Below are 24009 nucleotides of genomic sequence, written 5' to 3' on the forward strand. Positions count from 1 at the left end.
TGCTAGACAAGTAGTTAAACTCTCTGACTTTTTCATAGTCAATATTTCACAACCAAGTATCAACCATTCATCACTTCACAAGGAGTAGATGCTGGGTGATTCATGGCTTCCTCCTCGCAGCTGATTTATCCACACACCAGAGTCACAGTGTTTACCTAAGGAAGATTCAAGGCAGTATAGATCATAGACATGTTAGCTAGTGTCCGGCCAAACAAGTTTATGCAGGGGATCTATCAGTACTCTTGTTAGAATCAATTTAGAAATGTCTTCATCTTCTTCGGTGTCGGATTTCATCGATAAAGGACTCGGTTGCTCATCTCTCTGTTTTTCCTACTAACAATATGTCTTTACTCCAGGGTTTTCTGCTCTGGGATCGATTCTCTTCCTTTGTTTTTGCAGCACTGAGAATCAAATCAAGAATGTGTGAGTGTGCTAGGCAAGAGGGCTAGCACTGGGCTGTAGCCTCAGGTTTTGGAACTGATTTTAGGCACTGTTCCTCCTATATATTTCCCCCCAGTAGCGCGCCTCTCCAGGTGCTCTTCAATAAAGGTGATAAGTGAGTCCGATGAACACAGCACCATGAATACATGTCCACAGAGTATCGTCAACATTGCATTACCGAATCTCAGCTTAGCACGCATGTCTGTGAGCCTGAATATGATACCAGCATAAAGGCCCAGGAAGTAGTCGGGAAAGTATCAGGACTTAAGAGCGCTCTCTCGCTCTCTCTCTCTCTCTCTCTCTCTCTCTCTCTCTCTCTCTCTCTCTCTGTCACACAACACACCCCTCCCCTAGAAGACAGCCCTCTGAGGATAGAAACCATGCTTTATTTATCTTTCTAATCTAGTGCTTGTAACAGTGCCTGGGACATAAATAAATGTTGTTAAATAAACATGAGTTGAATTTTCCTAGGGCTAGTAGTAAAATCCCTTTTGGTTATTTTCATGGATTACTTATTTAGAGATAAAAGTCTTTTAAACTTACCAACCAACTGACATGCTACAAATTCTGTAGGAACAAATTACCTTTACCTCTTGTGTAGAAAGGAAAAGGGAGAGGAAGAAAATATATTATTTATCCAGTGTTTCCCATTCAGCCCTCTAGAGCAAAGGGGCAGAAACCGGACCTCAGGGCTGACAGTATTCCCTAGGATCTTTGGCTTATGTTGCTTGCTGGAGTATCTCATGTTCCCTCTTCATGGAGTAAAGTTTCTTCAGTATAATGTGCCTTCAACTAAGAAGGAGTGCAAATTCTATGAACTCCAAACTGGACTCTAGCTTCTTCCTTGCTTTTCATTCTGTATCTCCTGGCTTTGTTAGTCTGTCACCATTCAAAGGCTGACAGGGGAGAGCATGCTTTAATGCCTGAGAGTGGCTATCAAGGACACCCAGCCTTTGGGCAGCCAAATAAAAGGCTTCTTCCTCTAGGCTCCATTTCCCTCTCTGTAAAAAAGCAGAGCATAAGATTTCACAAGAGCACCAGGCTATTGTGAGGGCTAATTAGACTTAGCGGAGGCAGACTGATCAGGTGGTATTCAAAGTGCCGTTTGAATTCCTCAAATATAATATTGGTTTAAATTAATTAAATTAATATGGAAGTGGAATCTTCAGCACTCATCTTCCCACATTACAAAAAAGAAAACCCCAGATTTTCTGATCAAAATCCTGTCCTAAGCATAATTTAAAAAAGTAAGACAGAGATCTATGAATTATTAGCCATTTTTGAGGTAACATAGTACACGGCTCAAGTCCTTCAGTTTTCTTTAATCTTCTTTTCCACGATGCATTATGAATTGGAAGGCTAATTTTGCGCAGTAACATAAAGAAGCAGAATTTGAACCAATATTAATCGATTTTCTTGGTTTCACATAGAACATTCTTGAAGTCCTTTAAGTTGTCTCTTCAAAGAATCATTTATCAAATATGGTTGAAATAACTTCATGGCATTTCTGGGCAGTTCCACTTAGCACTGTGTTCAAGAAGTTGTCAGTTAAAGACCTTTGTATTGCTCCCCCCCACCCAAAACAGTCAATAGATATTTAAGGTTAAGGCTGAAGGGAGGGAGGGCATCTAAATATTAATACATTTTATTTATTAATTTTATAATACTTTTAATTAAGTTAAAATTTTTCATTAGTAGCTGCAGGTGACACCTAAAAGACATGTGGGTTAAATAAGACACGCTTTGAAAAGGAAGCACTGTTTTCAAAGATGGGTTGGGTGATCTTGGGAAGTTGGGTACATCTGTTAGGTGAAAGACGCTACCCAGAGCGTTTCTGGCGAATGAACAGTTTTAACTAAAAGGAACCCTGTCAGTGTTTCCTTGCTGGTTTATTCCAGGCTAGTCTGGGGATCCATGGGACACTGCTTCTCTAAACTAAACCAAACGTCCTCAGCAATAAAAGATAACAGATATTCCCAACTTAACTTGCGTACTCACCAAGCAAACTTCTGGTTATTCATTCGGTTTCCCCGGACCCTGGAAACTGGGGATGGATGGACCCTGTCAACAGATAAAAGGAAGCCAGGGGTTGAGAAAACATAATTTTGACCACACATGGGAAGGCAGAAAGAATCTGCTCCATCAATAAACAAATGAAGTTCATTTGTTCTCTCTTGTGAACTTGACTGTCTCTTAGTAAACAGATGCAATTAAATTCCTCTGCTCCCAACCCAAAGGCTTCTTTCTTTATCTCTCCCAAGGTGGCAAGGCATCTGTGTCAACTGTAAAGGTCCCGAGTGAAGTACCACTGGTTTCAATGAACAGATGCACTCCTTCTGCAGAAGACACAGTTACTGAGGATGCAATCCCGGCCTGGGGGTAAGAGTGAGTAAAACAGCATGGAGGCCATGATACCTGCCCTCACAGAGCCCTCTTATGTCTGTTGCCATAGAAACTGCACAAAGAGACAGTTAAATGACCACACTTTCGGTCAATTTCTAAATGTTAAAGTCAAGAAGACAGCAGGACCTCTTCCACGTGGCCAGAAACGGGCTGTGTGTAAACAGCGCAGGACGGAGGGGTGAATGGTCATTTGCAGAAGACAGGCTTTCTAATATTGATGCTCTCTGGCTGAGTTGAGGAAGGAGTGACTTCAGGAACTATAGCAGGTAAAAGAAGTAAATAGGTAGCTTCCCAAGCTTCCTAGGTTGGCGTCAGGCAGGGTTTGAATTTAAAGCCTTCCAGGTGCTGCTGGTATCCTCCAACTGGGGCCGGTGGCTGGACACCCTCCGCTTTGAGAGTTACCAACTGGCCAAGGAAGCTGTTTGGCTACTTCAGCAGCCCAGCGGCTCACTTCTTGCTTTTGGACTGAGTCCTGATCTAGCCATTCTTTGAGTTCGAATCGTCATCACTCTTCACACATTGCTTTGATTCACAGGGAGGGAGGAAAGGAGAGGGGGAGGAAGGACGAAGGAAGGAAACAAAATTATCTTAATTAGTTCTAAGGCCCTGTTAAAACCAGCAGCCCAAGGTCCATCTGCACCCCAGCCCCTCACTGCTACTCAGTGAAAAAAAATCACATCAAAACAGATAGGGCAGGGCCAGCCGTTTTGGGGGTGGAGGCGGGAGCGCCATCTTTCCCAGAACCTGAGTTGGGTGGCACTTTGTAGCTGATTTCCTCTACCACCCCTTATTAGCATTCTTTTTCTCACAGCCTTCTCAGCGGTGGCTGCAGCTGAGTTGCTCAGCACAGATTTTCCGCTCTGCATGGGGGGAGGGGGCGATAATTATGCAGAAAGATGGAAGGAGGCCAGGCAGCCCCTCTGCTGAACCGCCTCATTCAAGCGCGGCCCACTTCCTGCTGTTCTGCAGCTACAAGGATCACCTGTTGGTCTTGGCATCTGTCCAAGCTGGGCCCTGGCGGAAATGACAGTGTCAGCTAGAAATGAAAGCCAGCTCATATTCCAGCACCTCAAGATACATACTTATCTCTCTCATAGATGCTTATACATATCAGACACACACACATACATAAGACTTACACAAAAGGAAACAAAACTCATTTCCCCCTGCCTTCTTCAAACAGAATCCTCAAGATGAACATTTGAGTCAAAAAAAAATTTACTCCCTAGATGACCAGATAAGGCCACAGACCAAAGGGAAGCTGCAGGAGACCACCAGGAACTCAACCCAGCTCCTTTCTGAGGCACTGGTCCTCAGAGTTAAGTACATTTCCAGAAGTCGTTTGTTCCAAGGATTCCCTCTCTACAGCACGCCAAGTCCTCTAAAAGCTTAACCCCTTTACTGCGCCCTGCTTAAGCATAACCGTACCCGGGATTTGTGTCTTCCACATGATCAACTCTAGCCGCTCCTATAGCAGCTGAAGTTGAAGGATCACAGTGTCTTATCACCGCCCATTTCACACCCCAAGTGCACACAGGCGAGGGGCACTGGGCTTCATCATTCCCTAATCGCAAAACATTCTAGATAGTGGTGTCTTTGAGAAAAAAAAAATCGGTGAGCCTAGATGAAAAAAAAAAAACCTTCTCAATACATGGTTCCCATCTCATGGTTTATTAAATTTAGGGGGAAAATCCAAAAACAAAAAAGTTCTGATAATCTATGTGAGCAAATAACAGGAACAGTACTTAAACTCAACCTAGGAGTTGAGAAATATTTTCTTCCTCTGAGGGTTAAACTTAACTTCGCCCCAAAATGCAGACAACGGTTACATGCCAGCTATCATTTAAATTTTTATTTCTTCAAAAGGCTATGCCGCGTTCCGGGGAGTTCCAGTTTTAAATGGCAGCGCCTCTGCCGGCTACCAGCCTCTTTCCACATATAGCAGCCAGGCAGGTAGCAGAGGCAAACACCCAGTAGTATAAACTCCTGTCTCATCTGCATGTCATGCATTATTCATGACCCTCTGATTTCTGCACCTGCATCTCGGCAGGAAGCTTGCTGGGCACATTCATTATTCTTCGCGCAGCCTCATGCAGGCTCCATTACTCCTGAGCCACTTTGTTCGGTAACTAAGGGTTCCAGGCCTTGGTGCTAACTGCTGGATGTGAGGAGAAAAGGACGCACCAGGCTGAAGCGAAGGATGATCTTGATGTTGTGTAACACAGCGGATCAGACAAGGTTCTCTACAGAGACTGATTGCTATGTGGGCTATTGCGGCTCACGCGGGGTGATTTACACCGCGCGCGCGGTAGAGACGGAAGTCGCACCACCGAGGCCCTGTGCACCAATTGTTCTATTTATACATACTGACTCATGTGGGACGGCAGCCTGTTTATAATTTCACTTTTCTTTAAAAAAAATTCCTGCTACGTTTGAAACTTTTTGATATCTTATCATAAAGACGACACTTTCTTCTTCGGGTGCAAGTTCTGAACCTGCTTCCCAGATCCTGTGTTATAATGACTATTGGAGTTAAGAAACTACAACAGTCTGCTTTTGAGTGTCTCCAGGGAGTTACGCCAATGACTGGCAGGAAGATGTGGGATGTGAAGTCTGGGTCCTGGACACACATTCTGAACCACGGAGGAGTTTTTGCCACTGTTCCACCCACCTACTAGGCACAGAAAGTGATGAAGCCAGGCAGGGTGCAAACTGTATAACCAGCTTCCATGGGGTTAGACCACAGCGCTGCAAGCTAATCACTGGGCCATCTAAGGCAAGTCACAGCATCGATCCATATCTCAGTATCCTCAGCTACGGAAGGGACATGGTACTGATATGGAAACCACACTCAGGACCACAGTCTGGAGAGTGTAAGGGGGCTGAAACAGTCCCACTGTCCAGTCACATCAGAGCCACCCTAGGGTCACATGGCCCTATGATACTGGTGTCAGCAAACACTGTGTTGTCATCGGCATCAACATATATCTCATACAACCATGTACAGTGCGCAGCATCCGACAGCAATGCGCACTGACCGTCACACTGTTACAGTTACTTTAGAGGAGACTACCCCTGCTTGTGCTGTAAAACAAACCAAAAATCAACATGTTCTCATCAGTACTGCGGATTGAAACCAGGACCTTGTACATGCTAGCCACATACTCTACCACTGAGATATATACCCAGCTCCACTCTGACACACGTCACCATGCATCCGACATCTCATTCACCAGGTCCCCTGGTGCAGATATCCATACCATCCTTGTTTTCAGATCTGGGGGTCGAGTTGCAATCTTCAAATCCCAGTGTCTGAATTTGTCCATCTGCACTTGGCCACTTTCTTGACTCAGTGATGGTGACCATCTTCTAAACTTTTCTCTTTCTCCCATGCCCCCCCGTTTGCCAGCCTGAACCACTAGTGTGCCTGGGGGCCTCCTTCCTATGTTCTCCTCTCTCCCTCGTAGATGCTTATTCTGTTATTAGTTGAACATGTTTCCATCATGGCTACGATCACCATCTCACCACCTACACAGGGACTGGATCAGGTAGGCCTTGTGGGTTACACTCCACCAATCGGTCACTCTTTTACCATGCCATTCTGACCAATCGCATTTCCAAGGAGGTGTCCATGTGGCGGGAAACCCAAGCATAAAAGTGGGCAATTGCCCTAGACTCTATAAGCCTAGCTTTCTGAAGACTCCCCTGGTGCAGAAGTCTTAGATCACATCAGTATACCACGCTTTCTTCTGGCTAACTTATGTTTTGTTATATGAATTCCATCCAGTCCACAAATGCTCTCGAAAAGGGATACCTACCCCAACCACCCCAACCACCCCAGCCACCATCAGGCCTCCATCAGACAGGGTTTCCCAATCCTACTGTTTCCCTGAGGGGACAGAAGGAAGGGGTCACCTCAAGAAATGGCAGCGTGACTAACAAGGCTGCCCTATAAAAGAGAACTTGCTTCCTACTGACAAAACAGGATAAGCTCTACACACCGAGGAAATCTGAAAACAAAATACAACAAAACAAAATCCAACCAACCAAGTAAATTGATGGAGGAGGTCATCTTTCTATCTGTTGTTTCACTGGTTAATTAATAAAAAAAAAAACTGCTTGGCCCTAATGGGACAGAAAACTAGGTAGGCGGAGTAGACAGAACAGAATGCTGAGAGAAAGAAGCTGAGTCAAGGAGTCGCCATGATTCTCCCACCCGACACGGACACAGGTTAAGATCTTCCCTGGTAAGCCACCTCATGGTGTTACACAGAATATTAGAAATGGGTTCTAGCCAATAAGAGGCTGGAACTAATGGGCCAAGCAGTGTTTAAAATAATACAGTTTCCATGTAATTATTCCAGGTAAAGCTAGCCGGGTGGCGGGATGCAGCCCCGCCGCTCCTATTACAACAGTAAATGAACGCACTGAATGTCCGGTTCATGTGCCCTGTATCAGAGACACTGCTTCCTATTGAGGACATCAGAATAAACTACTTCACAGAACAATAATATTTTTTGATAGGCAGCTACCCTATGTGTGTAATTAGATATTTGATAACTCTTAAAAACGATTAAATACTTATGCTTGCTATTCCATTTATTTTTTTCTATTATGTATCTGGACATACTTTCATTTACAAACTAAGCAAATGGTGCAAAAGTCCTTTTAATAACTCATTTTACTGCTTTGTTGAGGACTTAGAAATAATTCCACAGTTATTATTACATATCAACATGTTCTTATGCAAAACATACGAAATGATTTAGAATTGGATTTGCTTTAATTCTTACAGTCACAGCACTGGGAACAAATTCTCACGAGTATTCAGGCTAGTCCAGATGTTACTCTAATAGATGCACTACACCTGGGCAAATAATGAGAATGCAAATCATCAGATAAAGTGGGTCCTTTTCATTCTTAGCAAAAAAATTTATATCTATGATTAGATGACCACTAGAAATACCATATATCAAAGGGTATGAGAGATCTCAGTGTAGGGATTTCATGAATAGGTGTGAGCTCCTGGTTTGTAGTTTCACACCACTAAGCAGAACCAAGAATTTTACATACAAGCACATATGTATACATATTTATGTATATATACAATGCTTTTCTAGTTAGTATACAAAACAGATTATTTCATTATGACGCTGTCATCCACACTTAGGTTATCATTGCACCAACACTTATTTTTTTCAATGTTCCTTTTAGGACATTTTTGACATCCTTTCCTATGCAAGTATATTATTACTTTCAGAGGCATGGGGTGAACTGAATCACCACATGAAATTAATGTTATAATCATTGTTTTCCATGTTTACTGTAATACTTTTTCGGATGCTACAGACACTTAGGTGGGTTATGGTAAACAGTGTAGAAAGTAGAGCCTGGGCTGGAGAGATGGACAAGTCAGTAAAGGTCCTGACACAAAAGCATGGGCCCCTAAGTTCACATCCGCAGAAATCCAATAAGATTTGGGTGTGGCAGCATGCTCAAGGGACCTCGGTACTGAAAGGCAGAGATGGGTGGACCCTAGCCACAGTTAAGTCCATGTTCTTCAGGTTCAGTGAAAGAGTTTGTCTCAAAAAGTCAGATGAAGAATGAGAGAAAAGCAAATCTGAAATTGAACTCTAACCTCCACATACACACTCAGATGTGATATGCACCTGTAAACACACGACACGCCACATGCACGTAACACAACAAGAAGAAATACAACGTATTGAAAGGAAACGATGGCGTTCATTTCTGCTGCATGTTGACAGAGGCTGCAGATCTCCCAGGAGAACATTTGGCATTTCATTTCAAGAAATCTATTCATCCTAATGTCATCCCTCACTACCTCTCTTGCCCTCACCGACGCCGTTACACTGAGTGTTCCTCCACGTACCTCTGGTATCGTGTGTAGATGATGTGTGCTCCTCAGAGGTTACCCACAACATGTTCCTAGTTCTCACACAATGGGGTACCCTCCAGATGCTGAATGAAGGGTACATTTTGATGCACACTTAATTTATATTGTCTGTCTCTCCAACTCCACACGAATGCTTCAAGAAGGCATTCCTCTCTTTGTTCACAATTGTATCTCCACTACCTGGCACCACATAGACACTCAACAAAAAGCAGTTGTATGGGGAGCCCTGCTCTCCTACCAAACTCTAACTTCTATGGTGAATAAACAAAGGCTGTACTTGTATAAGTCACCAACGGACCCTTGGGACTTGGCACACACAATGTCCAAGTACACAGTAACAAACGAAGACACAAAGCCTTCCGTTTTAAATATGATCTATTTCACCAACTTACTGAACATTTATCTTCATATCCAGAACATCAGTAAATAAGTAATGAGGTCCGTCCGGCAGGCATTGCTTAATGGCTGCCAGGGGGAGGTGCTGGCACTGAGGGCAGCGACCGACAGACTAGCCGAGGCCAAAAAGTAGCTGCCAGAGGATCGGAGGCGCCGGAATGAGGAGGAGTTCCAAAGTCATAGGAGCAAAGAGAGAATTGCTTCAAAGTGTAAACTGCCAAGATTGCGCGAGGAAAAGACAGGATGCATGGGAAGGACAATTCCTAGAGACAGAACGGGACAGTGGCGGGAAGACATTGAAAGAAGAGCATTGAAAGAAGAGGTCATCTCAACAAGGGAACTGAAGTTGTGAGGTGAATCATTCCGCCTTGTCAAAGAGCGGGTTTAGAGACATTTGAGACCCGAATGTGAAGATGCCATTAGGATATAGATGCTCCAATAAATGCCTAAAGCACCAGTAGTTAGGACAGAGAGCTGTAAGGCTATCAGCTTTGCCTCTACTGCTCAGAGCTATGCCTGGATCCTTTATTGCTTTGAATTAGCCATCATGTACTGGATGCCATTTACTTATACCTAAATGCAGATATTAACCAAGCATTTCCTGGACCAGGCAATGTCTTAGGCCTCTAAGTGGATGGTAGATGCCTACGTGCTATGGCAGTTGGTTGCTATTGACTTTGACAAGAACCCTGGTTTCAGGCTGCGCATCCTACAAAGTAAGTGCACAGAGACAAGGGTCCACACTGTACCCTGTGCTGAGCAGCGGCAGGGCAGTTAAACCACTGAGGGGACAAGAAGAAAGCTCTGCAGTAGACGGAGACAGTTTCTAGCCGATAGATAGGGGGATTTTAAAGGATACATTTTGCAGCTAGAGAAAGGGGGAAAGGGATTCCTTCTGGAGAACCGGAAATGCTCTGAAAGGCGGAAACAGACAACCAGAACTACTGGTGGAGAGAGCGAGGCTAAGGGAGCTGGCAGTCCTAGAGGGGCCGAAGATTAAGGGTCTTTGTAGGATGCTAAATACTTGACTTAAAAGAATTAGAGGACAGCTACCAACGGATTTTGTGATTAGATATGCTACAATCAGGTTTATAAACAAGAAAAATCATCTTGGCAGCGCTGCCGAGCATGGCCTGGGGGGAAATGTGTGACTCATGAAGACCATTTGGAAGCTAAAGTAATAATGTCTCAGACGGCACAGGGGAGCAGTGGTGGGCAGAGGAAGGGAGAGGAGGATGGATGCGTCATAAGCTAGGATTAACAGCAGGTGTGCTGTTTCACACCTGCGATCAGAGTTCATGGCGGCGGAGGCTGAACGACTGCAACCTTGAGATTGGGCTTGGCCCTCTGGTGAGTTTAAGAATAGCCTGAACTGTGTAGGAAGACGTGTCTTGAAAATACCAAGCATGGAGATGTATGTGGCCAGCATATACAAGACTCAGGGTTAGACCCTCAACACAACACGCACACCACCCCCATCCACACCCACTTACAACCAACAAAACAGAAGAAGAAAGAGAAGTCAAACTAACCAACTATGGGGTCTAGCCATTATAACTCACTGTGTGGAAGAGTGGACCAGGCTACTGCAGTGTGATGTGGTTTAATCATAGACTATGGGCCCAAGAACTGTGAGCTTGTGCTGTTTGTAAAAACTCTGAGGACAGAGGGCTAATGCAAGGCTACTAGACAGCCTGTGTGAACTGGCTGCGGGGAGCACCTGTGTGATTTCATGGGTACGATATAATCTAAAAGGAGATCCTGTCTTCCTCCCCCACCTGAGAACTGGAAGGGTACCATGAGATGTTCATGTTGTACCCCAGCATCCTCTACAGCATCACATCATCTCCTGAACAGCTACAACTAGATTTAGATGTTACTCATAAAGGTTTCAATAGAACTTTGTGCAAACACACACAGACACACACAGAGATGTGCACGTGCACGCACGCACACACACACACAACAGTCTCTGAGATTTGGTGTAAGTGTAAGTGATGTGGCTAGGTGTGGTACTGTAAGGAAAGTTAAGGTAACAATGTATAGGCAACACCTAAGGATCACCTAAGAGAAGGGATGGAAGAAGCTGACAGACGCCATAAAGGAAAATTCCAGATTTAAAGAAAATCTCACAACAATGGCACAGGGCACTTGCTGTGCCTGCATGAGGAACTGAGTTAGAAGTTCTCTTATCCATGTAGAAAACAAGATTTCATGTTGCTGTAATTTTAGAAGACCGACAGAGAGATGGGAGGCCGAGAAAGGAGAATCCCCAGAAGTTCATTGCCAGCTAGCCTGGTGCACCCTGTTGGCAACAGCCATCAACTATGAGACACCCTGCCTTAAAGAACCAGAAGATGAGGAATGGACCTCAAGATTATCCTCTGATCTCCACATGTGTACTGGGCATGAGTGTTCATGCTCACGTGTGAGCGCAAATGCACGCGAGTGAGCGTACACACGCACATTTTTAAGTAAAGACATATTCATAGCGAGTTTCTGCCAGAGACACATAGAAGATAGACTTGAGCAGTGAATGCTGAGAAAGAAGTTGGAAATGTGAGCATTCTTGCCACATCAATATACTGCAATCGTCATGGAGGCCCAGTTAGGACAGAGGAACAATACAACAGGCCCGGTGTGCTGGTTGAAATAAAAATGCCCTGCCTCTACAGACTTACAGGGAGTGGCATTATTGGAAGCCTGGCGGTGTTGGAGTAGATGTAGCCTTCTTGGAGGGAGTGTGTCGTAGGAAAGTGGGCTTTGAGGTTTCAGAAGCTCAAGCCAGGCCTACTGGCTCACTCTCTCTGTCGGCTGCTTGCAGATCCAGATAGAGAATTTTCTCGTCTACTCTCCAGCACCCTGTCTGCCCGCGTGCTGCCACGCTTCCTGCTATGCTGATGATGGACTAGACCTCTGAACTATAAGTCAGCTCCAATTAAATGCTTTTCATTATAACAGATGCTGTGGTCACGGCATCTCTTCGCAGCAATAAAGTCCATAGGGCACCCAGTATCCCAGGAACTGTGACATCTTGGAACTCACAAGAAGTTGTTATTTCAGTATTCAGCTTCATCACCTCACAGGATTTCAGGTCCAACCCAAAGAGCGGTAGGAAGTGATGCTCACCTGGCCTTTATCAGGTGCCATGCAAGCCAAACGAAGGGAAAAAAAAAAAAGGAGCACTGAACTCATAGTGATTCTGTCAATAAATCCAGCAGAGGTCGCTGAGGGAACACCTCTTAGTCTTCCCAGTCAGCAGAAGGTGCCGGTGTCTCTGGTGCAACCTATGTTCTACTAATCCCCCATTTCTACAGCTAAATCCTTGTTTTAGTCCACCCCTCTCAACAATATTCTCTTGAAAACCAGCCTGGCAATTCATTTCCTATACTATGAGCATAGTGACTTACATAAAGATGTCTATCTATACCTATATCTAATCATCTATATCTATATCGATATATCTTTTATCTTTTGAGATTCTATATATCATTTCACTCTTCCTTTTCCTCACTCCAAATCCTCCCCCTATATATACACACCCTAGCATTCTTTCAATCTCATGGTCTTTTTAAAGATTAATTGTTATGTACATACACAGGAAACATATATATCTCCAAATATATAAATACAATATGTTCACTATGTACAATGTGACTTGTATGTATCTGTTTTCAGCATCCCTAGTTGCCTGTGGAGGGTTGATGCCTTGAGAGCTTTTCTCCTTCCTCACTAACAAGTCTACTGGTATCATCCTTGTTCATCCCAGCTTCTGAAGTTACTAGGAGACATAATCTCATAGCAAACTCCCAGTTTCTCTGGATCTTATGATCTTCCTGCCCTATCTTCTACAATGATGCCTAAGTCTTAGGTACAGGAACTGTATTTTAGATGTATCCATTGGAAATGGGATCTACAGCTCTACGTTTTGATTGGCTGTGGGTTTTCAGAAATGGTCTCCATCTGTTGCTAAAACAAGTTTCCTGGAAGAGAGGTGAGGACGACGCTCACCTGTGGGTATAAGGACAAATATTTGGAATGCTGTTAAGGTTCAGTAAGGTGTAGCTTCTCCTCCAAGATTATGACTTCACTCACCCCGGGGAGCTGGAGAGGTTTGCAACACTGGGCATAACTTTCCTTCTGTTGAACAGGTTCTAAGTCCATTTAAGAGAGAGGCTTGTTAGCACCGGGGTATGCATGCCACTGTGCACCCTTAGGATTATCATGTGATGCTGGTCATTCATTGTTGTGGTTCATAGGCAGCATAACTGGGTAAGACTGTTAATTTTTTCATTCCTTGTCAGCTTGCATGGCACCTCAGGGAGGTGACATAGTGACATGTTTTTTTTTTTTAAGGGAAAAATTATTTTTATTCCTTTGTTCCTTTAGTAATTTCCAGTGCTCTTGCAATACACCCAAGTCCCAACCTTGCCTTAAAGTCTGTTCAGGCCCTTATCCACTTCTCCAGCTTTCTCTTCTTTGCTACTCCACCCTTTGTTCTCAGATCCACTGACTCTGGCCACTTTTTTCTTGTCTTCACTCCAGTGCCTCCACAAAAGAGGTGCCTCTCACTCAGTATCTTTCTTCACCCTTTTAATTCACCCCTACCTTTCTGAGAGCATCTGTGCTACTCACCCTTCAGCTCTTCAGCTCAACTCCCCTTCTGTCTCCCCAACTCCTCCCATGAGATCTTACCTAACTATCACAGACCCTATCAACTCCGTCATTCATAACATTCGTGCCTTTAATAGTCCATATATGCAGTCACTGGATGGGAATGCTTTTCTCTTAGCTCATACTGCTTATGTAGTATGATGCCCTAATTTTCTAGTATGGAGTAGACTCATATTCAAGAATTGCTTACCCAGTGAAAATAAACATGGTAAGTCATAATGGTTCCTTTTTTGTTTTTCTGCTTATTTCTTGTAACAATCTATAAAAATAAGTCAAAGCATAAGTGTTTGTATCCACTTAGGTAAATATATGGGTATGTATTGCTACATAATAAACAGGGCGGATGAGAAGGTGAATCAAAGAGATATGGCCCAAAGGAAAGGTTTGGATGAGTGGGAGATGGTTTCCTAAAACCTGACTTAGCGCATACCTGGCACCTGTGCCCAGGGGCCACACTGAGCACACACACATGTATTTTCTTAATATGAAGGAATCTGTGGGCACTGTGGAATCCTAGTGGAATTCAGATGAGGTCTGTAGTTAGGTAACTGCTGAGGCAATTATAATTTCCTGCTTTGGATAACTCGAGGTATGCAATATATCAAGTTTAGGGAAATTGAGCGATGGGTATATGCTAACTGGTTCATTGGTACTTTGAAGTTCTAAAGTACCACCTAAGAAAGCTTTTTTTTTTAGATGCCATGCATTTGTTGAGATAAGGGATTAATATAACTCTTCTAGGAATAATTTCTTACATGTTTATCTCAGTGATCCATCTTTTTCATTTTTCTCAACAGCTTGTACTATAAATAACATCCATTATATGTATGCTTATGAATATATTGGTTATGTATATAAAATAATACACGAGTATACATACTCTCTTTAATAATAAACTAATCAGTCATATTATACTACATTTATGATTTTGTATGCAGTACAGAATAGCAAAAGTCATACTGCAGATTGGTAGAGAAAAGAGAGTAAGACGAAAAGGGATGAAGCCATTTTTAAAGGTTAATAAAAATAAAACTGAGGGTTGGAGGAAGGAATTTTAGATTGTATCTACAGAGTAACTCAAACTACATTATGGATCTGACCTTCATCTAGGTCACGCAGTTCCGAAATTCCTGCCCTGACCTGAGACAAACTGATAATTCCTTCAATTTTCCACTTGACTTTGCATGTGCATAATGCCTGACATTATTTTTCAGTGTTCTGTACACGGTGCATTAAGATTCCAGGCTTTTATTCTATGAGCTGAAATACTTTGATTTAGCCATTAGCGCAGATTGAGTTGGAGAAAGTTCGTGAATTGGCAGACACCCTGGCTGGTAGTTATTTCATTACTCACTGGCACTGCCTTTTCTTGATGGGGGCGTCCTGTGGGTTAAGAGGAGCAGGTAGTAGGGAGCTACTCCAGATGAGTTTGCTGTCTGGATGCATTAATTCTGAGAGGCCTCATTTGGGCTTAAAGAAGATCAAACAAAGTAAATAATTTTGGCATTTTGTGAGTGCAAGATGCAACCTATTCAAATTCAGCATTCTTTCAAAAAGGGGTTAAGCAATATTTTTTTCCCTTTCAGTAGGACATAATTTTATATCATTTTGTTCACAGATATAATAGAAACGATATAAGCTAGATGCTAAAGATAAATCATCTCCACTCGGGGAAAATAGAGTTTACATTTTGCTTCCAATAAAATCTCAACGGCTAGAAACCCCCAATATGGCAATTAAATGTAATCATTCTCTTTATTTATGTGTTTACAGAAATGGGTTTTGCCTGCGTGTATGCTGTGCGTATTTATGCGTATGGAAATCTGATTCCTGGCTTGTTCTTATTTAAGTGAATTTGAAACAAATCAAAGGGAAAAGCATTGGGGAGTCGGTTTCAGTGCTGAGTCACAGAACTCAGAGCCATAGGAACTGTTTTGAAGGTCTTGTTGCTATCCGTACTGGCAGTCAGGCTGCCTGGGTTTCCTCTAAGGTAAAGCTGCTAGCACCGTAAAAACCCACAAAATGCAGAGAGGCGCTTTAGTATCAGAACTGGGTGCCTGATGTTAGGAGCTGCCCAACACCTCAGTCACCTCCCATTCCCCACTGCACACACACACAGGGCCTAAGGTGTATGTGAAAATTGGCCAGGAATACATGGAAATCCACAGGTCAGTCCATCAATAGGATGGAATAAACCCTGGTGGACTCCTCTATACATGTCTCCAAAATGAGCAAAAGTGATAAGTCAGACAAATTTACCACATCCTGCTGTGCTGGGCTTCCTAACTGTACGTATTCTTCCCACTCTGCTTGGTGCAACTCAATCCAAAGAGGATGGATCTGTCTTCAAGAAAAACATCCTGGATTTTATTTTACTAAGCAAGTGACTAAGACAGAGTGATTAATGATTAATACTTTCTATGGGTCACTACATCCAGTTCTGGTTGCTGATGAAGCACACTCTCACTGATATAATTAAAGGAAAACTAAACAGGAAGGAACTGATTAAAACAGATGAGACTGCTTTGTCCAATACACCCACCAATCAGATTATGTAACATTAATCTAATTAATATGAGTCTTGACCTTAAAAATGACAACAGTTCATTTGTGTGAATACATGATAACAAATAATGGTTTAAGAAAGGATAAGCAAAAATAAAGTTCAGAATATGTGGTTTTCTCAATAGTTGGTCCCAGGGAGTAGATAACCCAACAGTTAAGAACTAGTAGAAGGATGGCTAGAGATAAGAGGACGAAGAACTACATCAGTTTCTTAAAGGGCAGGTTGTGACCCCATCTGGTTCAAGCAACTGGACAAGAAGGGTTGAAAAACACACAAGCAACAGGGAAAGACAACTCCGAGTACTTCAGAAGGGCAGGAGAGAAAAAAGTCCCTTTGTGCTGATGGTGTGAGATTAGCTCTGGGAATCATAGCATGTAGTTCTGATTGGACATGGGCAGACACCTAGGTGTTCTGCTTGATGTGGGATTCCCCTCTGTGTGTCGTGAATATGTTTTATTTCCATTGGTTAATGAATAAAGCTGTTTTGGCCAATGGCTTAGTAGCGAAAAACAGGGCAGCAAATCTGAACAGATACATATTGAGAAAAGAGGTGGAGTCAGAGAGGCACCATGTAGCTGCCAAAAGAGGCAGAGGTCATGGAGCTGCCCAAGAAGCCATGAGCATCACGGTAAAATATAAAATAATAGAAATGGGTTAATTTAAGATGTAAGAGTTAGTTAATAAGAAGCCTGAGCTAATAGGCCAAACAGTGTGGGAATTAATAGCGTTTCTGTGTGATTGCTCAGGTCTGGTGGCTGGGAAATGAATGAGAAGTCTCCATCTCCGTCTGCCTGAAGAATGCATCAAGAGCAAAAGAGGAGGAAGAGGAACTTGTGAAGATGCAGCCCAGCAGTGTTAATGGCTGTGATGACCACAGACGAGGATTCCGGGGTGTTCTCTCCAGGGTGTACATGCCACTAGAAGATTCTGTAAACTGAGGCAAAAATTCAGTAGCAATTGTTGTGCAGGTGAAGAGGAAAGTAATCTGGGATCAGGAGCCCACACGGGCAGTCTAATAATGGAGGAGTCAAGAAAACTGTGGGTACAATGAAAAGTCTCCAAATTCACAGTGGCCAAAAATTAGTTCAAACTCAAACCTGTAATGAGCACAAAGTGTTTCTGGAATAAGCCCTCATCTGTGCTGCGTCATGGGAACTCCCTGCAGCCTTGGTTCTGGATTGCACACCTCATGCCAGCATGTCACATCCCACAAATGAGAAGTGTCCCATGCGCCCAGGCTCAGAGTCCACAAAGCGCCCCATGGTCTGTTATGAACTGCAGTGCTTGCACTACATCAAAGTATTCTTGTGTTATAGAAACAATGCTTTGATTTTGAGAAACAAAGATTTTTATAGAATTTCCTACTGTCATTCACTGAAAATTTTTCACTTAAAAAATTACAATTTGAGTCACTGGCTTGAGTTTCTCATATAGTCAAATGAATTTCTATTTGGGCTTAGGGTAGAATTTATAGAATTTTGAAAACAGCCCAAATACACTTCTGACATTTTGTGTTCCATATTTATGTCAAGTAGTGTTCTCAGCCTTGGTGATAATAAAATCAAAATATGGATCAACTCTGAAAAATGTAAAAGATGCTCTACATTCTGCAGTATCAAACATTTGGCCAAGATTTAATTCTTTATGTAAAAACAAAGATGCACATCTCTTAGTTAGCTTCAGCTCTCATCAGGATACAGCCCAGGGTTATCCATGTGAGTGTCATCTGGGGTGTTGCATAGATCAGACTGACCTGTGGGCGTGTCTATATGAGGTCAACCTCACTATGGGCAAGGCAACCCCTGGGCAGTGGTCTTGACTTTTATAAAAAAAAAAAAAAAAAAAAAAGGTGGCTGATCGCTAGTCTTAAGGGGGACAATAAGCAACATTTCTTCAGAGCTTCTGCTTTAGTTCCCGCCCTAATGGGCTGTTACCTATATTGGTTATGGTGTTTATCACAGCAATAGAAGGCAAACTAGGGCATCTATTACATTAGTATGAAAAATATAATTTGGTCTTTAAGAAATAGTAAAGTTGAGGGACATCTAGGTTGTTTCCAGGCTTTGGCTATTGCAAATAATGCTGCTGTGAACGTAGTTGAGCAAATGTCCTTGTAGTATCATTGAGCATCTTTTGGGCATATGCCCAAGAGTGGTATGGCTGGGCCCTGAGGTAGGTTGATTCCCAATTTTCTGAGAAACCACCATACTGATTTCCAGAGTGGTTGTACAAGTTTGCATTCCCACCAGTAATGGATGAGTGTTCCCCTTACTCCACATTCACTCCAGCATAAGTTATTGTTGTTTTTGATCTTAGCCATTCTGGCAGGTGTAAGATGGTATCTCAGAGTTGTTTTGATTCGCATTTCTCTGATGGCTAAAGATGTTGAACATTTCTTTAAGTGTCCCCATTTGAGAGTTTTCAGAGTTGGGTGCCTTAAAATAAACAAGTTGCCAGGAGGAAATACTTCCCCAGCTTCTGATGCTGTATCAGGCCAATGACTGGCTTCAATGAAGATTGAGCACCCCCCCAACAAACATACACATACCACCACCCTACATACATCATAGTTTAGCAGGCAGACATTTGGGTCAGTTGATGACTCCAGCAATATCTGGAACCTGTATCTTTGAACACTGAGCTCTTGGCTTGGGCAAACTCAGGGATGTCACCATCAAATTAATCAAATTGTTGAATACACTACTTATGTCAACACATTAGAAAATTGCTTTTTGGGGGGATACATGATGACACAATTTATTATTCAAGGTCACATGTACTAAATTTTAATGAATTTCTTATGTCTTATATCCAAATGTGAGAATTATTCTTATGAAACCACTATCAATAACTGAGATTATAATTTTAAAGCATGGAAAATTAAACTATTAAATTTCTAAAATTTGGTTTTCTTGACGTTATTCTATCGCAAACACCAATATTAAAAACATAGACATATTAATAGTCTTAAAATACAATTAAGCAATATTTAAATCTACCAATGCTGATAGTCAATTTTAAGTAATGGAGACAAAATGAATTTACAAAATATAATTAGTTGGTTTAAATGTGTAGTCTTTGATTAAATACAGATGGCTTACAAAATAGACTAGTATGGAAATTATCCTCTTTTTTTTTTTTTTGCTTTGGTCAAAAAGAAACAAGGTTCTTCAGAAGTTGCTGAAATACATACAGAAATGTAAAAATAAGACAACATAATTGAACTTACTAAAAGTCGCTTTCTATCTATAAAATAAACAATAACACTTTTAAACCACAGGGAAAAGTTGTATATTGGTAAATGCTTAACAGCTATACCAGAATTAAAATATAATACTAAATTTTTTTTTAAAAAAATCAGTTGATTCTTTCTGTTTTGCATTCCTGTCCTGGAAAATTGAGAAAGTAAATAATAAGTGTCAGTTAATTATACAAGTGGAAAAATTATACCTCAGTGCCCAGAAAGAATGCCTGAAGCATTTCTTACTTTCTACCAAGTCAACTAGGTACTGGGAATTCTTAGACAACTAAGATATTATCCCTGCTTGAAGAACTTTCAAGATAGAGAGTTCAAATGTCAGGAAATTTCAGGAAGAGCTAGAAGGTGCTTTAGTAGGAGCAGACTCATAGACAGATACAGCAGCTTACTGCTGTAATAGTACATAGAAGGCAGAGACAGGTGGATAAAAAGCTACTCTGGATTATACTTTGAGTTCTAGACTGAACAGTAACATAGAAGAACGCCATCTCAAACAACAACAACAACAAAACAACAAGCAAATAAAGCAACAACAATGTAGACCAGACAGCCTCAGTTCAAATTCAGGTTCTACCACATCTGGACTCCATGGACTATAAAGTCTACTCAGTTATGTTTCAATCTCCATTCTTTACAGTAGGGAATTATTCCCTTATTCAGAAGAAGGCTTTAGAGTGCTGTGGTAGACAAGTCTTAGTTTTACAGTCTTGTCTTTGCCTATTAGAGTTTCCATGGTGTAGTGGTGCCTTCTGCTTATTGTTACCCCATGACTCTGCTCCTGGCTACCCCATGAGCCAAGAGCAATGATAGGCAAGACATCCTATATATCTCTGTATCCTGTCGTTGACTGGGCTAACCACTAAGAGGTTCCAGTGAAGACTGTTTCAATACAGCTAGCCCCCCCCCCACACACACGGAAATTCACTACAAAATGTTTTCATGCTTCATTTTAGAAAAAAAAAAAACTAACCAACATGTTGCAACATACTGCTAAATAGCTAGCAAACTTCTACCGCGGCAGTGATCCCTCTTAGCATTCTGTAGGAATACTAGATTACAGATAGAACCGTCTGCTGATTGGAGGAAAGCCCTTGAGTTGCACTGTGACTTCAGTCGTAAGTCTGCACATTTTCCTATTTGAGGCTGATTATGTATCCAATGAGTAACTGGCAAGGGAGTCAAGGATGTTTATTAACTTTCTGTCTGAAGCTTTAATTTGCTATCTTCTAATCAGAGCTCGTGTTGACAAAAGCATCATCAAATTGTCCAGGGAAAAATGAGAGGGTCAGGCAGGCTGATTTACTGTGGTTTGAATGCAGAGCCGAAGAGCAAAAGCCTTGAAATCCTCTGCAGCTCACACATGAGTCGTTACACAAGCCTCCCCGCTTGCTAGAAACTTTACACCAAGCTGAGCACGTCTTGGACATATTACTGTCTAGCTCCTTTATGTAAATCAGCTCAGGGGCTGAATGGCAGAATACTTCTCCTTTCCTGGTATTAATTACTGTAGGGTGGCAGCTTTGTTTAATGAAGGGCTGTGTGGCTGTCCCTTGTGTTAGGCTACAGCCATGCAATCTGGAACCAGAGTTGTCCACTATTATATTATATAATCGTGCCTACATTTTCATATCAACATTTTCATTTCTTGAGTGTGTTGCTCTGTCAGCTGGATACAGGTCCACCATAGACATGTTCTCCTCCCTGCCTGCCAGGTTAAGTTTCTGTGGGGAATACTTTCGCTAACTCTAATCCATCCCCAACATCAACATTCTGTAAAACACTGCTGACTCCATTGAACGTTTCAATGTCAGCCTTTTTAGTTGGCATCAGCATTTTTATTTTCGAAAAGAAGTGACTGATTTAAGTGATTTCTGTTATTAAGTTGCCTTTCTTGGTCTTCAGAAACATAAAGAATAAAAGAGATCAAACAAAATAAAGCCTTCTACAGTCATAGCCTAAGTTGCTTTCACGACTGAGATTCTGAAATGGTCCACATAAGCCCAGTCTTGTACCACTCTCCATATCTGCTTCCATCTCCCGACATCACTATTTCCCTCCCCTTTCCTTTCCACCCTGTTAGCACCGCTCTGTTAACTCCAAAGTAATGTGACATTTACTTTAGTCCTCATTTTAATTCAGTATAGACTTATCTCAATAAACTAATTTTCTTGATTCACTCAGAGCTAAAACCAACACTTTTGGGGGTTCCTGTCTCCATTGCCCCATTCTTTTACCTGCTGGCCAACATCTAAGACAGCCACCACCTCCCTCTTTAGCTCCTGATTTTTTTTTTTTTGTTTATTCTCTTAGGCATTCTTTGAGGCGCTGGTCTCTCCAAAAGTCGTATCTTTGGCTCAAATTTTGCACAAATTCTAATTTTTTTACTTCCAGCCCCTTACCCAGTTGGATATCTTACTCTCTGTTCAAACTTAGCCTGTCTAAGACTCAAATTTGTCTTACATCCCCAGAGACTGTTGCAACTAAAGTTGAATCAGTGTGTGAGCAAGCTGTCATCGGGCTAACGCCTATAAAGTCTGTTGGGCATGTGAGACAGAGGGGATGTGCAAGAAGGAGGTCTTCCAGGAAGAGTGACAGCAAAGACTAGCCTTACTGGGGCAGCTGGGAGGAGAGAGTGGTGTCACGTTCTGTCTGGAATTTCCACTGCTGAGCAGGGTAAGGAAGAGGCATTGTGCCAGCTGTGTGATTTGACTTCTTTGGTTGGCAGAGCAATATTTCATAACTCACTCTACCATAAATTTTAAGAGAAGATTCTATTAACTGAAACGTATGAACCATAAAACATTTGGCTAAACTACTCCCCTTATTTAATCCCTCACGTTCTGTTCCTGGCCCAATACTGCCATAAGATGCTGCCTTTTGTAAAAAAAAAAAAAAAAAAAAAAAATCTTCCCTTACTGTCCTGTGTGTTCCACTGTAGGCCTTCAGTTCCATCACTTTGCCCAGGGAAACACCATTGTGATTTGTTCTCTGACAAAAGCACAGAATGAGCTTCATGGCAGACATAAACACATCCTTCATTGCCTGGGGGAAAAACTAGCCTTTCTCATTCACTCTTCTACACACATCAGTACAGTACTATGCCAGGGAATGTGTTCTCTCTCTCTCTCTCTCTCTCTCTCTCTCTCTCTCTCTCTCTCTCTCTCTCTCTCTTTCTCTCTCTCTCTCTCTCTCACACACACACACACACACACCAAATCTCTGTAATTTCATTCTTGAAGATTCTAAACACACCAAATCTCTGTAATTCTCATTCTTGAAGAGTCTGAACTTTAAGATCCAACTGTAACAACTACAAGTATACACTAACTTAATTGAGCATCTAGGATTTATGCAGATATTGAACTGGGTACTCCTCTTATCTCATTCCTGAAACAACCACACGACTGCCCTGAAAACAACCAAATATATCCATGATGGCATAGATGTGGGAAATCACACGGCTTACCCAAGGGCATGCGGCTAGTAAGAGAAGCGAGACTCAGTCTCAGGTCAAACGTGGATACTGGACTTAGGTTATCATTGCTGTGATGAAACACCACGAGGAAAGCAACTTAGTGAAGAAAGGGTTTATTTGGTTTATACCTCCTCATCATCCAAGGAAGTCAAGACAGCAACTCAAACAGGAGCTGATGCAGAAGTCATGGAGGAGTGCTGCTTACTGGCTGGCTGCTTGGGGCATACTCAGCCTGTTTCCTTACAGGATCCAGGATCACCAGCCTAGGGGTGCCCTGCACACTGGCCTCTCCATGTCAATCATTAATTAAGAATTTGCTCTATAGGCTTTCCTGCAGCCTGATCTTATGGAGGCTTATTCTCTAAGATGTGCCAAGTTGACATAGCGCCAGTGAGCACACTACTCAACTGTATTCCTAGTAGGGTAAATTATAGTCCTTTTACAAGATTGATGGTAGACGGACAGATAGATACTTCTCTGTAACTACGGATGAAGCGTTCAGCACGTTAATTTTTGAACTGCTCCTTTCTGGAGACCTTATTAATTACCCTGATCACTCCTAAATATTTCATGTTTATTGCTTTACTTAATCTGCTCAAGTGCTGCAGAGTTTAATTCTTCTCATTTTAAAGATGGAAGGCAGGCAAAGAAGCATCAGCTTAGAGAAACTGGGTGACTCGTCATGATCAGAGTTAGTTTCATCATGATCAGAGTTAGTTCAGGGCAGGCTGGAATTTCTTTACTGGTGTTTGTGTGTATAGATTCATGTATGTATGAATTTTTAAAGACAGGGTCTCATGCTGCAGTTTCAGCTAGTGTTGAACTCAACTGTGTACCCCAAGATGACTTTAAACATACAGCAATCCTCCTGCCTCAAA

The 24009-nt window shown here is 42.2% G+C and overlaps 1 protein-coding gene across 4 annotated transcripts in view; it reads right to left on the reverse strand.

Moving 5' to 3' along the window:
- The window catches only part of Klf12 (KLF transcription factor 12), a 370757-nt gene that overhangs the window by 66558 nt on the left and 280190 nt on the right, over nt 1-24009 (reverse strand). For all 4 annotated transcript variants that reach the window (XM_050144660.1, XM_050144658.1, XM_050144659.1 and 1 more), the window contains one exon: nt 2440-2502. In XM_050144660.1, coding sequence (XP_050000617.1) covers nt 2440-2502 — 63 coding nt within the window. The remainder of the gene's footprint in view (nt 1-2439; nt 2503-24009) is intronic.

This window comes from Alexandromys fortis, unplaced genomic scaffold (assembly GCF_014885135.2).
Source record: "Alexandromys fortis isolate MF-2015 unplaced genomic scaffold, M_Fortis_MF-2015_v1.1 scaffold_43, whole genome shotgun sequence".
Taxonomy (NCBI): domain Eukaryota; kingdom Metazoa; phylum Chordata; class Mammalia; order Rodentia; family Cricetidae; genus Alexandromys; species Alexandromys fortis.